Below are 13,756 nucleotides of genomic sequence, written 5' to 3' on the forward strand. Positions count from 1 at the left end.
TTTCCAGATCACTGTAAGTAATGAGCACTTGTATATTTCAAAGAATCTGTACTAGGTGCTGAAAAGATAAATTTGATCTATCCTCTCATTTAAATTCTTAGCGGGGGGAGGTGTTTTCTCTTTTTCTAGAATCCAAATCATGGGGATTTCTCTGGTGATCCAGTGGTTAAGAATCCACACCCCAGTGCTGGGGATGTGCGTTCGATCCCTGGTCGGGGAACTAAGATTCCACATGGCGTGGGGGAACTAAGATTCCACATGGCGTGGGGCAACTCAGTCCACGTGCCACAACTACTGAGCCCACGTGCTCTGGAACCTGTGCACCGCAACTAGAGAAAAGCCCACACGCTGCAACTAGAGAAGCCTGCGTGCCACAACAAAGAGCCCATGCGCTGCGACTGAAGATCCTGCATGCTGCAACGAAGACCTGACTCAAATAATAAAATTTAAACATAATTAATTAATTTTTAAAAAAGAATCCAAATTATGGCCATATCTGTTTCTATTACTCATTCTTTTATATTATTCTTTATCTACCAGTTAGAGATTAAGCTTTTCAAAAGCAAAAAAATGTGACTACTTGCACTACTTATTTTGTCACTTTCTGTAATGCCTAATATGGTAATCTTATGTTTCTGATCTGACTATGGAGCTTTATACAAACTATATAAAAGCCAGAAATGTGACACAGTTGACAGTTATTTTTTCTGGGAGCTTACCACCACCCTCCCCAAAAATGTGTTCTTGCAACTAAAAGGAAATTAAGTTAATCAGCTCATATAAATTTTGTCTTTGTTCTGATTTTGTTTCTGAGGCCATCTTATAACCTTAAAGATAAACCAACATTTATATTTCTGTGAAGCATAAATACATCAATGTAAGTTTTACATTCTTATAATGATCAGTTTCATCTTTCATAATGGAGTTACTTGAGGAATCTTAGAAGGGGAATATTTTTCATAAGAGTTAAAGGAAATAATTTTTACAACCTGACAAATCTGTTGTTAAAAAGAATCTTAGATGATGTGAGCTTCTCACAGTTTTGAAAACAGTTTTTTGTTGAAGTACGATGATCGCTGGTTATAATTTTTTCCTGACTATAAAAAACAAAACTCTACCCATAAATTCAGGGAACTTACTAGTTATTTGAAATTATTTTATACAACTATTTTTATATAGTTTTTAAAAATAATTTAAAATTTAAAAAATTTTAAATTATGGTTTTATGTAATTCTTTTTATATAATTATTTTAAGTTCATATAATTCTTATATGTTAGAAAATACTTTCTAATACATAAGAAAATAATATTCTCTAGAAACAGTTTAGCAGTCTTATTGCACTTTGATTGCTTTTTTAAATGCCATGCCATCATTTGCCCTAGAAAATGTATTTTATGCTTGAGAGCCAAAAAAGAAAGGAAAAATACAACAGATCTTGGTTTGGGGGCTAGTAGGTCTTTATTAGGTAACTGAGCTTGAAGTTTTCCATATGATAATTTATATTAGTATGAAATGGGCATCCCCCTTCCATTTTTAATTGAAATCTATTATTTGGTTCCTATTCAATAATAATGTAATATTTTAAGGATATATATGAAATGGGGATTTAAAGACCTGAACTAACTTGCCAAAAGGCTATACTAAACAATTAATTAATTTACGGAAAAGCAGAGATTCCATACTCTATCTCTTTGATTTCTTGTATCATTTGGTCAATTGAAAATTCAGTTTAATCATCACTGATGACCATATATATCACAGATAGTTAACTTTGCTCTTGACTAGTTGTACGATTTAATTTTCACAACAATTTCTTAATTTTAAAATAAATGTATTAATTTTCAAAAGTAATATAAGGTCAATTTTATCAGAAGTTTGAATACAATTAACTCTTTAGTAGTTCAAAAGCTATAACAGAAATTTCAGACATTGCAAATTTAAATACTTTCAAGAGTGAGAGAGTACCGAGTGAGATTTGTAGGATTTAAGATAATAGTAAGAGGGACTTCCCTGGTGGTCCAGTGGTTAAGAATCGAGCTTGCAATGCAGGGAGCACGGGTTTGATCCCTGGTAGGGGAACTAAGATCTAACATGCTGGGCGGTGAGGCCAAAACAAACAAAACAATAAAAATAAAGTGGTAAAAGAAGTGTCTTATAAAAAAAAAAGATAATAATAAGAAGTAATGAACTGGGGACCTTATACCCTGCCTAAAGGACAACTATCATTGATTGTCACCAATAGAAATATAGGTTCAGAGATCCTAAATGTTTAATTTTTCAAGAAAAGTTGGTGAAGCAGATTTTTATCAGAAATTTCCTGATTATTTAAATGTTGACAACTAATTCCAATTTCTAAAACTTCGCTAAAAAAATCCTTCTGCAGAGTATATGTGGCCCATGGACTGCTGGTTTGCAAGCTCTGTTACAGACATGTCTATCATCACTATAGGGTAATGCTGTTAAATTAGGAGAAGATTGACCTGAATCTGTAGTGACTCTATAACTGAACAAACAAGTATTTACTGAATGCCAATAAGAAATATGAAACACTGATCAACTAAAATTATTGAATTATTGAATGTGTTATAGAAGTCCAAGAAGTGAGAGGTGTCCAGAGAACAATAAGAGGTCAGTATGAGAGGTCAGAAGTAGTTTTCATGAGCTGGACTAAGGAGAATGAATATGAAAAGTTATTCTAGAAGAAGGGGTAACATGAACAGTGGTGTCTTGGTGGTATCACTGACGAAGAATATTTAGGATAAAGGAAGATGTATTTCAGAGAGCAGTGAGAAATACAAGAGAGGTAGCAGATTTCTATGGACTTTGAAAGCTAAGCAGAGTTTAGACTTGATGTGGTCAACAGTTGAAGCAATATTAGATCTTGAGTAGGGAAGTGACATGATCAATGTGGTGTCTTAAAAAAAGATGGTCATAGCACATAGAAAAGACTGCAGAGCACAGTCTAGTATCGAGAGACCAACTAAGAAATGGTCTCAGTAGTAGCTGAGGTAAGGGCCTGGACTCTAGCAATAGAAATGGGTAAAGAGTTTTCCACTATCCTATTTACCTGAATGAATCCTTGTTATTAGCTTGTTTGTATGTGTGTGTGTGTGTGCGCGCGTGCGTGCGCGTGTTCCCGTGTGTGTGCACTTTTTTTCATTAACAGATTGGAACTGGCCTAGTATAATGAACAGAACACTAGTTAAGGAGTCAGGAAATAAGGGTTCTAGATCTGACACTGACCCTAACTAAATGTGTGAAATTGGGCATGTCTCTTAATCTCACTGAACCTCAGCTCCATAATCTGGACAGAAAGAGACAGAGCCAGATAGATGTCATTGTTTGAGGCCCTGGGTCTTACAATTCCGAAAACTAACAATCTGAAGTATTCAAATAAAAGTGTAATCTCTGGTTTCTTTTGAAAAGTCTGAAAATCTGGCTTCCTTGGGCCCTCATCTGTACATGGCAAAACTGGCTGGAGCTGAGTGGGGCATTCCTCTTTTAGGTTGGGCACATACTCTCTTAGTTGGCCATAGTCCCACCATTTCCTGTTGTAGCCCTTCAGTGAGGCCCAGCGTTAGTTACAATTCATCATGCTTTCATTGCTGTTTTTTATTATGGTAGAGAAACATTTTTCTAAACTTTGTCTTTTATCAAACGTGAGAAAATGAAAGACAAAAAGACATTTTGTCAAGAAAAATGAAAGCATACATTTTTATGGAAATAAAATATTCCTTTAGATTTAATATACAAAAGAAAAAGTGCGTATGTGTGAAAAGATCACCACTTAACCCTCTTTAATCATATAGTTTCATTTGAGTTTGGAAACCCTGTTATACATGTTGGAAACCTATTGAAAAAGGTATCTATGGAGTGAAATGATTAGATTCACATTTTAGAAAGAGTACTCTAGAAACATGCAAGAACTTAAGAGGGGGAATGCTGAGAGAAAGAACATCTGTTAGACTAGTAAAGTGGTTTCAAGAGGTGAACTGACATGTTTACAGTGGAGAAAGGAGGAGAGGACTGATTCAAGCAGGTAGAACTATTAGAATTTAGGGAACCCAAAGGGTGTTGGAAGTAGAATGATTCTAGATTTTAGGAACGGTTGACTGGATAAATGGTGATACCACCAGGGAGTTACGGAATGCATAATGGAGAAAAAGTCTTGGGGAAAGGTGAGGTAGTATAGCATTACTCTAAAGCAGGAGTTGGCCAACTACGGCCCACCGCCTGTTTTTATACAACCCACAGGTCAAATGGTTTCACATTTGTAAATGGATGAAAAAAGTCAAAAGAAGAATATATTTCATAATGTGTAAATTATATGAAATTCAAATTTCAGTGTCCACAAATAGAGTTTTATTGGGACATAATTCATTCCTTTATGTACTGTCTACACCTGTGTTCACTTCACTATGACAGAGGTGAGTCGTTGAGACCGCAACCACATGTGGTACTCTCATCACTTTAAACTGTTGCTTGACGTACTACAAATTGCAGTGACACAGTTATGATTGTTCAGTGTTTCGAGTACTATGTGTATTGCCACACCACAACATTTCACTTTGACCATCACATCAAAACGAAGAAAAAAAGTATACTTCAAATACCATGCTTTTAATGTTTAAAGTGACATATGGATTATTTTGTTACTGAATGAAATGGCAAACCACTGTATCACACAATGACACTATAGCTACGCTAGAAAAATTCAACATATATCTATATTACCAGACTAAGTATTCATCATATTCACAATTCATAGGAAAGTAATTGTCAGAGGAATTAGAAAATACAAAACAAAGTACCTCTGGGAGGTTGGGACTGACATATATACACTACTGATACTATGTATAAAATAGATAACTAACGAGAACCTACTGTATAGCACAGGGAACTCTACTCAATGCTCTGTGACCTAAATGGGAAGGAAATCCAAAAAAAGAGGGGATATATGTATACGTATCGCTGATTCACTTTGCTGTACAGTATACACTAACACAACATTGTAAAGCAACTATACTCCAATAAAAATTTTAAAAAATAAATAAAACAAAGTACCTCATCGTAGCAGAATTTCTTCACAAAAAGAGAAAATGAAGTTGCAAACAAACTAAGTTTCTGAGGGGCTCACTTATTAGTCAAGCAAGGAAAGCTGTTTACTCGTGGTGAGTTAATTAAATTGTATTTTGACTATAGCAACCAAAGAAACATTTCCAGAGGGGGAAAAAACTTGTTTAAGAAAAGTCTTTCAGTGAGAATAGCTACCTGAAGAGGTAAGGGCACTGGGAGCAATATCAATATTCAATTAAAAGACAAAGCAAATAATTTTAAAAAGGTTTTCCTTGGTTCTTGATAAATTAACAGATAGATATTTGTGATATTGCATAGTGTTCTTATTTTCGAGAAGTCAAGGCTGAACGTGACTGAAGAAGAGCCTCTATAAAGACTGCATAGAAGAGACAAAGATATTTTTAAAGTTGAGATAACATTAATTCGGTACAACCTGAAGTGGAATCTATTAAGATGTGTTACATATGATGGTGGTAAAAACATGTGAGGAACAAAAAAAGGCTTAGTTGAATAAATTTATAAAGTCTGTGAAAATAAGGTGTTTAAAGTCTATGTTTCTTCATTATATTATTAATCAGCAGGTATTTTGTGGGAAAAATATTTTAAACTAACATGTATGATTGAACCAATAGTATCAACTTCATTCACACTCACAGATTTAACCACTGTCGGTTGTTTGTACTTTGATAAGAAATAGAAGCTGCATATCCTAACTTGCCTTACCACACAACAGCTTAAGGGCTTAGCAGTTGTACGGTTTTACAGCGATTTTTTTTTTTTTTTAGCTCAATGGTGAGACTGAAATTTCTGAACAATAAGAAGTGCCTTCAACCATTATTATCAAACAATGAATACCTTTGGAAATGATATTTTGCTGCAGATTAGATAATGTCTCCTTGAATCTGACCTGAAAGTCAAGGCAAAAAAGTGCTTATATGTGAAACATACTGTGTTAAGTCATTTTGACAACATTGTTCAAATCACAAGTAACCATCAATCTGCTTTATACATTTCTTGCGCTGTCAAAAGTTAAAAACAAGAAGATCTCTGTGCATATACAAATGTGCAACAGATATATTATGCAAGCTCAAACTACAGTTCCAGCAGTGTTTTTCAGACCTCACAGCAAGTGCAAAAGAAACTTCCATATATCAAAATCCATTTAACTATGCAATTGAGGAGCTTCCATCTGACTTTCAGTTGGTTAATCCGCAGTGTAAACAGCATACTAAATGGAAACTATCAAGAGAATCTAAAAGAATTCTATAAATACCTTCCATACAATCAATGTGATTATTAAGATCACATGCCCATGATTGATAGCAGCATTTGGTAGTACCTGTCTGTGTGAAAACGTTTCAAAGACAAAATCAATTAAATGCCCTTACAGATCTGCATTAACAAATGAACAACTGCAATCAATTTTGATGATAGGGTAACTGGAAGTCCCAATTAAAGGAAACTGCTATCTCAAAAAAGGAATTACAATCTTTTCATTCGGAGACCTGTATTTTACAATCATGTTCAATTCATGTTATATTTTGAATTTAGTCAATAAAAATTTTGTGGATATTTGCTTTTTCTCATATATAGTTTCACTCTTATCTATGTAATATCCTTGATTTTGCCTCTCGGCCTACAGGGCCTAAAATACTTACCATCTGGCCCTTTATGTAAAAAGTTTGCAGACCTCTGCTTTACGGTGATGCTATTCAAAGTGCGGCATCGTCTGGGAAATGTCTTGACAAGGCAAATTCTTGGCCCATCTCACACCTACTGAATCAGAATTTCTGAGGGTGAGCCCAGTAATTTTTCTTTTTTAACAAGCTTATAGGTGATTCTTATGCAAGCTAAAGTGTGAGAATCAATGCTCTCAAACAGGATTTTAGAGACTTAGTTCTGTCCCCTTGGATAAATTATTTAATTCTTTGAGTAAATAAAATGGGGATAGTGTCCCCCACTTCACAGAACTGTTGAAGAGATTAAAACTATTTAAAAATATATAAAAAAATGTAAAGTTTAACATGATTACTGACATCAATAATTCTTAATAAATGGTAATAAATGATACTTATTACTTCGAAGGTGTACTGGGGCCTCCTTGCACCAGCCCATGAGATAATGATAATTAAATTTTTCGGAATTTTGTGAGGCAATTATTAAAATAGCCATTATTAAAAATTTTATAAACTTAAAATTAAATAAGTTATATTAAAACAAAGTTATTAATAGTCAAAACTCATCACTACTTAATTACTTTACTACCTTTTATTATTATCTGTGCTCATGAGGCTATTATGTCTGTAGGGTGGGTATATTATATAATGGTGTGCTGCATCTCACTTCTTCCCGACTATGCAGTCACAGGCAATCAACCACCACAATCAGAGCTTTTTTGGAGAAAGGCTTCTGGCAAAACGTTAATCAACATATCTCTGGTTATCATTATTAAAAATTACATAATGAATTCAGTTTTGAACTCAATGAGTTTGAACTGACTATGCATGTAGGGATGGATGTCTAATCATCTACTAGATAAAAAGATAGAGCCCAGATATATATTTTTAGGCATCAGTAGCATATAGACAGTAGTTGAAGCCATAAACATGGACAAAATTGAGCAAAACAGCCTTTAGAGAAGGGGTCAGATATAGGACCCATATGGAAAAAGTTAATTTTGTGAACAAAAAGTCAGAAGGACTTTAGAGTTTATAAGTATAGCCAATTATGGCTAGCAGCTCAATTTAACTACTCCCATTTATCACTATCCTAATTCTTAGTTTTAACTCCTGGAACGCTTCTACCGACAAAAGTTGTATAAATAGATGTACTGAGAGAATTACATTACTCTGCAATTTGAATTCAGCATCCATATCTTAGCCAGCAGGGGTAATGGTATTTTAGGCCATCTATTTAGACAAGTCTAACAAATTGGTTCATACTCAGAAGTTTCTACCTCAAGGAGACATTGCCCTTCGAACAATAAAGAAAAACAAGTTATATAGGGATGATTATAACACACTTAAGACATCAATGATATTGAGTATATTTCAAAGTTTAGTTTCAAAGAATTGCAGAATTTTAGAACCAAAATAGACTTTATAACCTATTCTGATACTTAATTTTTTTTGGCTGTTCTCTCCATAAGAAAGAGCTGTTTGTCAAGTTAAGTGTCCAGGAAAGCATTTTAAATTAAATTTTTTCCTTATCAGTTATCTGAACATCTGATTATCTAAAATTAACATGGAGTTCCCAAAGGAGATGATCTTCCTTCTCCATCCCTCCTGATGTTCATGAGGGGATATTAAAAATTTACATAACTCTTTAGGGCTGTTGTTGGTGCCTCTGATAACTGCAGAATCGCCAAGTTCAGTTCAGCTGATTTGGAATCTCTGGAGAGAGCAATCACACTATTTCCCTAAAGGCACCTAGAAGCTCCAACATTCCACTGTGAAAATTAAAACTCTATGGTTCTCAAAATGAATTAAGGCTATTATAACTTTCCAAATAGTAGTACTAGAGACTTCAGAAAATATGACTCTGCCAAGGATAGTGAATCTAGCTCTCTCCCGTATGAAAAAAAAAAAGTGGGCATATACAAAATAGGTATAAAGCCAATAAGAAAAATTATTGAACTAGTCAATATATAATCTATGCTCTTTTAAAATAATAAATTTTAGTGATTATCAGCTTATAAAAATATTTTATTGCTCTACCTTAACTTATAAAGAATAAGCAAAAGTACCAATTCTAACTATTTATCTACGAAACTATTCCAGGACTTAGAAACGCAAGGCAAAAAAAAAAGCAAAAAAAAACAAAAAAAGACTTATGCATAAGCTTATACATACTTACAGAGAAAAAGAAAACTCCATGAATTAAGAGTATAATTAGAGGCGGACATATAACTAGAGAAATCCCAAATTCACAAAGATGAATAATAAATAAAAAGTGATAAAACCATTCATTAGTAGAGTATCCTTTATGCAAACTGTCATGTAAAATTATAAAACCATTTCTAAACTCCCTCTACATGACAGATACTGCAAAAACAGAAAGTACACTATACTAAGTCACAAAGACATAAAAAATGGAATGTCCAAGAAATGTGAGGCACTATGGTGAGATTACAAATTGTTCAGCAAAAAAATAGCACGTGTCATTCCACGTAAAGTGAGACATTTAAAAAATGTTTAAACAAAACTATGCTTACGTACAGATATTTAAACGGGGCAAGGAATATTGTACTACTATACATAGGGAACTCTGTCTCCACTTACTCATTAGCCACTTAGTCTTTACAACTGACCTCCATAGCTATCATACCTCGTAAAGCTGCTTTTTAGAAAATACCCTAGGTAATATCCTAACCAAACCACATCAGCTTGGAGCCTTTTCTCAGTCCTATTACTCTTACTGTTCTGAAGCAACAGCCATTATTGACCATTCACTCTTGAAATCAACCATATGCCTATTCTAGTCTTTCACTCCTACCTACTACTGTCTTTTCTGGTGTCAAATCATTTCATTCTTTTTCCTTAACAATGGGGCATTCTTCAAGATTCTTACCTTGGACAAATTTTCTTCTTTTTCTTTGTTGACTCTCATCCTCCTACCTAACTTCAAATATTATCTCAGGAAAATTGTGGATAACATCCAGATCTCTAGCTCAAATCCTCTCTTGAGAGTTAAAATAACTGTTAAATATTTTTTACCTAGTTTTGGTTAGTCAACTGATTTTTACTGCATAGCTCCTACATGCAAGACACTAGTGTTAGGAAATGTATTCAAAACCTAATATGAGAGTCCCTGTCATCAAGAAGCAGAGAAGCTAAAAGGCAAACTAAATAGTCCAACACATCAGGTCCAAAACTGACTATTCATTCACGTTTCCTCTTCCAGTGGATTAAATAGATATTTAAAAGATCCCACATTCTCATTATTGCCCAGGCAACAATGTATGACTCCTTTCTTAATTCCATATTCCTTATTGCAATTTTCTATTCCCATTGCCACAGGCTGGTTCAGGACAGTATATATTTTCACCCAAACTGCAACAACCACCTTCTGAATTATTCTCCAGTTTCTCATCCAATCCATCCTGCACTCAACTGACAGATTAATTTTCCTAAACCACAGATGTGTTCCATCACTTACCTATATAAAAAAGTTTAACAGTCCCTCAATAGACAAGTCAAGCCTAAAAACTTCGTCGGCTTGGCATTCAAGGTCCTCCATTATCTGTTCTTTACCTATTACAACTTTTTGATCTCTGTCACCCACTATTTCCTTACCTTTTGCTCCAGCCAAACATGGTTATTTAATCATATCCTGAAACTGTTTGAATGTTTCTATCTCTGTATCTTCCTTTATGTCATTTCTCTCCCTCTGCTCCCATCCTGATTAACAGTCTCCGTTCATTTCTACCTTTCAGAAGCTTAACCAACCATTAGATCAAATAACATCGTTTTTCTGAAAACTCCTTTCCATCCTCTGAAACTATAAAATATGTTAAGGTCTTTTGTATCACTCATACTTTATTTAGTTATCTGTGTATGTAGAACATTATTCCTGTTAAGATTATAAGAAACTTGAAAAATGTTTTATTAATTTTTATCCTCCCACAGTACATTACATATGGTTGATATTCAACAAATTATGCTGAATTTATAAAAAAAATACATAAAATAATAGCCATGGTCCATAAGACTACACAGGAAGTTAGTTTCCTTCACTCTCTTATGGAGAAAAATCACTGCCACGAGAATATCTTTTTAAAAAATCACCGTATTTATTTCTTGAAAAGACATTAAAAAGTGATTTTTCCCCCTACCACTAATCAGTATACCCCTTATGTACATATGAATTGTTATAATAACTTCCTTGGCTTCGAATATAACATTGCTTCCCAAGGTTTCAATTTTACATTATAGTACGTACCCACAGATCACAAACTAAACCACTGAAAACAGCAGTGTAGAAGGAAATTGCTTGCCTGGTGGCTGCTCCAAAACCCGTACCTCTTAGACAACCCAACTTATTTTTTTTGAGAGAGAGAAGAGCAGTCATAATGTAATTATACTTCTCTGTTCCCACTTCCTTCACATCTCCATCACCTTTATAATACCTACCAACCTAAATGTTTGTTCAGAGCCCATACTTTCAGGTTCACAAGTTGAAAATAACAGACAGGTTTCCAGTTCAACAATTAATTCACCAAAGATTTACTGAATACATACCATGTGGTAAGCACTGTAGAGGACTCAAAAATTCATAAGACACAAATTTCATCTTCTGGAACACATGATTAAATGCACAACACACACACCTTAACAACTCCATTATAAAGCAGATTACGTAAGGGCTATAAAGCTTCCAGCAAGGTACAAACAGAATGGTAAAAGGAGAGTGCTTAGTCAAAGTATATCTGACAAGCTTCAAATGAGAGATGGATTTCTATTTGGAGTTTCTTTGAAATCAAGTAAAGAATTCAAGATTTTCAAGATTAATTATTTTTAAGTAAATTATTTAAGTATTTTTTCACTGGTATTGCAACAGAATAGATTTTTTTCTACTGAAAAGGTACTGATTTAACATGTAAGTTAACATTTTAGTTAAACAGACTTTTTTTAGCTCACCTGGAAACATGGGGAAATATATTTTATAGGCCAAACTTGTGCCTATAATTAAGAAGAAAATTTTTGTTATGTTCAAGGGAAAGACACAATGTGTCCAATAATCCAAACTAATATTTATTTAAAATTCTACTCCCAGAGAAAGACTAGATACATATAAATGGGCCACCCGATTTTTACAGAAATCTGTCAGCATACCAATAGTACATTAAAAAGGAAAAAACTGAACAACTGAAGATAAAATTCTGGGACCTAGATTCATTTTTCATTCATACCACCTCCTCTTGTAACAATGACCTCTTCCTCATATACGGCCAAAGGTCTGAATCAGAGCTTGGAGCATTTGCTTTTCAAGTAGGCTCCATCGACACCAGATACTTCTTTGAAGATTCAGAGTTGCCATGACCTAACTCTGTACGTGTTGGGCAATGTATTGACAGGTGAAAGGACCACACTCATCTCAAGCTTAAAATAACTTGCAGGGAAGGGGTGGGAAAAGTCCGAGTTGACAGATGCCAATGTAGCAAATTTTAAAAAGAGGAAACTATGACAGACAGGAATGGAAGCAAACTGGGGAACTTGCAGAAGTATGGCATTCCAAATTGCTACTATTTTTTTTAAAACTTTCGTCTTTTAATTACATTACAGCATCCAAGAGACGTTTCTGCAATTACTGAACTTAACAATTAAGCAACATATTATGAAAAAAAATTTAGGTTTAAATTACATGCAATTTTATAAAACATGTTTGCTTTTAAATATCTCATCCAAAACTCTTGATATTAACGTGAAAGAACTAAAATCGGATTATGGAGATTTCGACAAGTGAAGCTGGGAAAGAATAACTAACATGTAAGTTCGGTAACATGTTACAGGCAGGTTGCAGTTTCCCTGCTACAGTAGACAGGCGAAGGAACCAAGAAAATGGGTTGAGCACAGGAATATTGCACACTGTAGTCACCCAACACTAATTCAACAGCTAGCGGGCTCTATCCATCCTCCCTCACGTTCCTCGTGGCCTCTGACAAGTCATCCTTTCAACCTATGAGACTGTCCGCTCTCCCCCACCGAAAATAATTTCCGTGCAGGTTGTAAAATCTCCCGCACAAACTACTTGCTCGCACCTCCTCGCCTTGGGATGGGCAGTCCCCAAGATGGGGAAAGGTCGCCCTGGCAGGGAAGTTACGTGAAGTGGTCTTTCTCGCGGTCCGCCCCGAGCCTCCAGCCCAGCAGCCGCGGGAGAAAGGAAGCGGGCGGCCTCCGAAGAAACCGGGATGGGGCAGCGGATGCGAGCCCGCGAGGCAGGCTCTGTGGTGCCCGAGCAACGGCTCGGGCAGGAAGAATGGAGGAGGGGAGGCGAGGCAGCTAGGTGCCCGAGAGCCGGGCGGGCGGTCCGGCCCCGCGGCCCGACCCCACCCCGCCTCGGGACCCTCCCAGCCCACGGACTCGGCGTGCGTTCCGCGTGCGCCGACTCTCCCCGGAGGAAGAGCCACTGTCTCACACCAGTGGATTTGAGAAATTCGGCAACTTTGCGCGAGAAACGCTTCCCACCCTGCAACACGCCGAGAAAGAGAAATATGTCAGGCGATGACGGGGGAGGAAGGATGACTTACCCATGGTCCTCCCAGAGGGTGAGGAGCCGGCAGGGCGAGGCGAAGGTCTCCGGTGCGGGCGGCGCGGCGCTGTGTCCTCACTCTACCTCCGCCTCTCCTACAGCCAGGGAGGGACCCGCGGGGGGCGGCCGCCGGCGAGGAGCAGCTACTGCTGCCGCTGCTGCTGCTGCAGGCGGCGCGGCCGCGGCGGGGACGAACGGCGGGGGGCGGGGCGGGGTAGGGCGGGGCGGGCGGGCGCAGCCTGCGGCGGGCGCGGCTCCGCGGGCGGGAGGCGGAGGCGCCGAGCCTGCTGGAGCGGCGTCCGCCTAGACGCGCGGTCGGGAGCGCCCCGCCCTCCCCACCGAGCATGCTCAGTGCTTCCCTTCCCCCCTCCGGGGCAAGAGAATCTAAACGTGCTGGTGGGCGTGTGTTTGCCGGCCGGCTGCCGCCGC

The 13,756-nt window shown here is 36.9% G+C and overlaps 1 protein-coding gene across 6 annotated transcripts in view; it reads right to left on the minus strand.

The window, feature by feature from the left end:
- RAP1GDS1 (Rap1 GTPase-GDP dissociation stimulator 1) overlaps positions 1-13,440 on the minus strand; it is a 165,939-nt gene extending 152,499 nt beyond the window's left edge. For 2 of the 6 annotated variants that reach the window (XM_089911317.1, XM_089911315.1), the window contains exons 1-2: positions 13,326-13,406; positions 11,716-11,757 (exon numbers count right to left, since the gene is read on the minus strand). In XM_089911317.1, coding sequence (XP_089767443.1) covers positions 11,716-11,757; positions 13,326-13,329 — 46 coding nt within the window. In that variant the 5' untranslated portion in view covers positions 13,330-13,406. Of the gene's footprint in view, positions 1-11,715; positions 11,758-13,325 lie in introns of all 6 variants that reach the window. The other 4 variants (XM_089911316.1, XM_089911319.1, XM_022582381.3 and 1 more) reach the window with 4 other exon arrangements.
- Between the last annotated feature and the right edge of the window lie 316 nt (positions 13,441-13,756).

This window comes from Delphinapterus leucas, chromosome 5 (assembly GCF_059928025.1).
Source record: "Delphinapterus leucas isolate spDelLeu-1000000601 "Yukka" chromosome 5, BTC_Dleu_Yukka2, whole genome shotgun sequence".
Classification (NCBI taxonomy): Eukaryota; Metazoa; Chordata; class Mammalia; order Artiodactyla; family Monodontidae; genus Delphinapterus; species Delphinapterus leucas.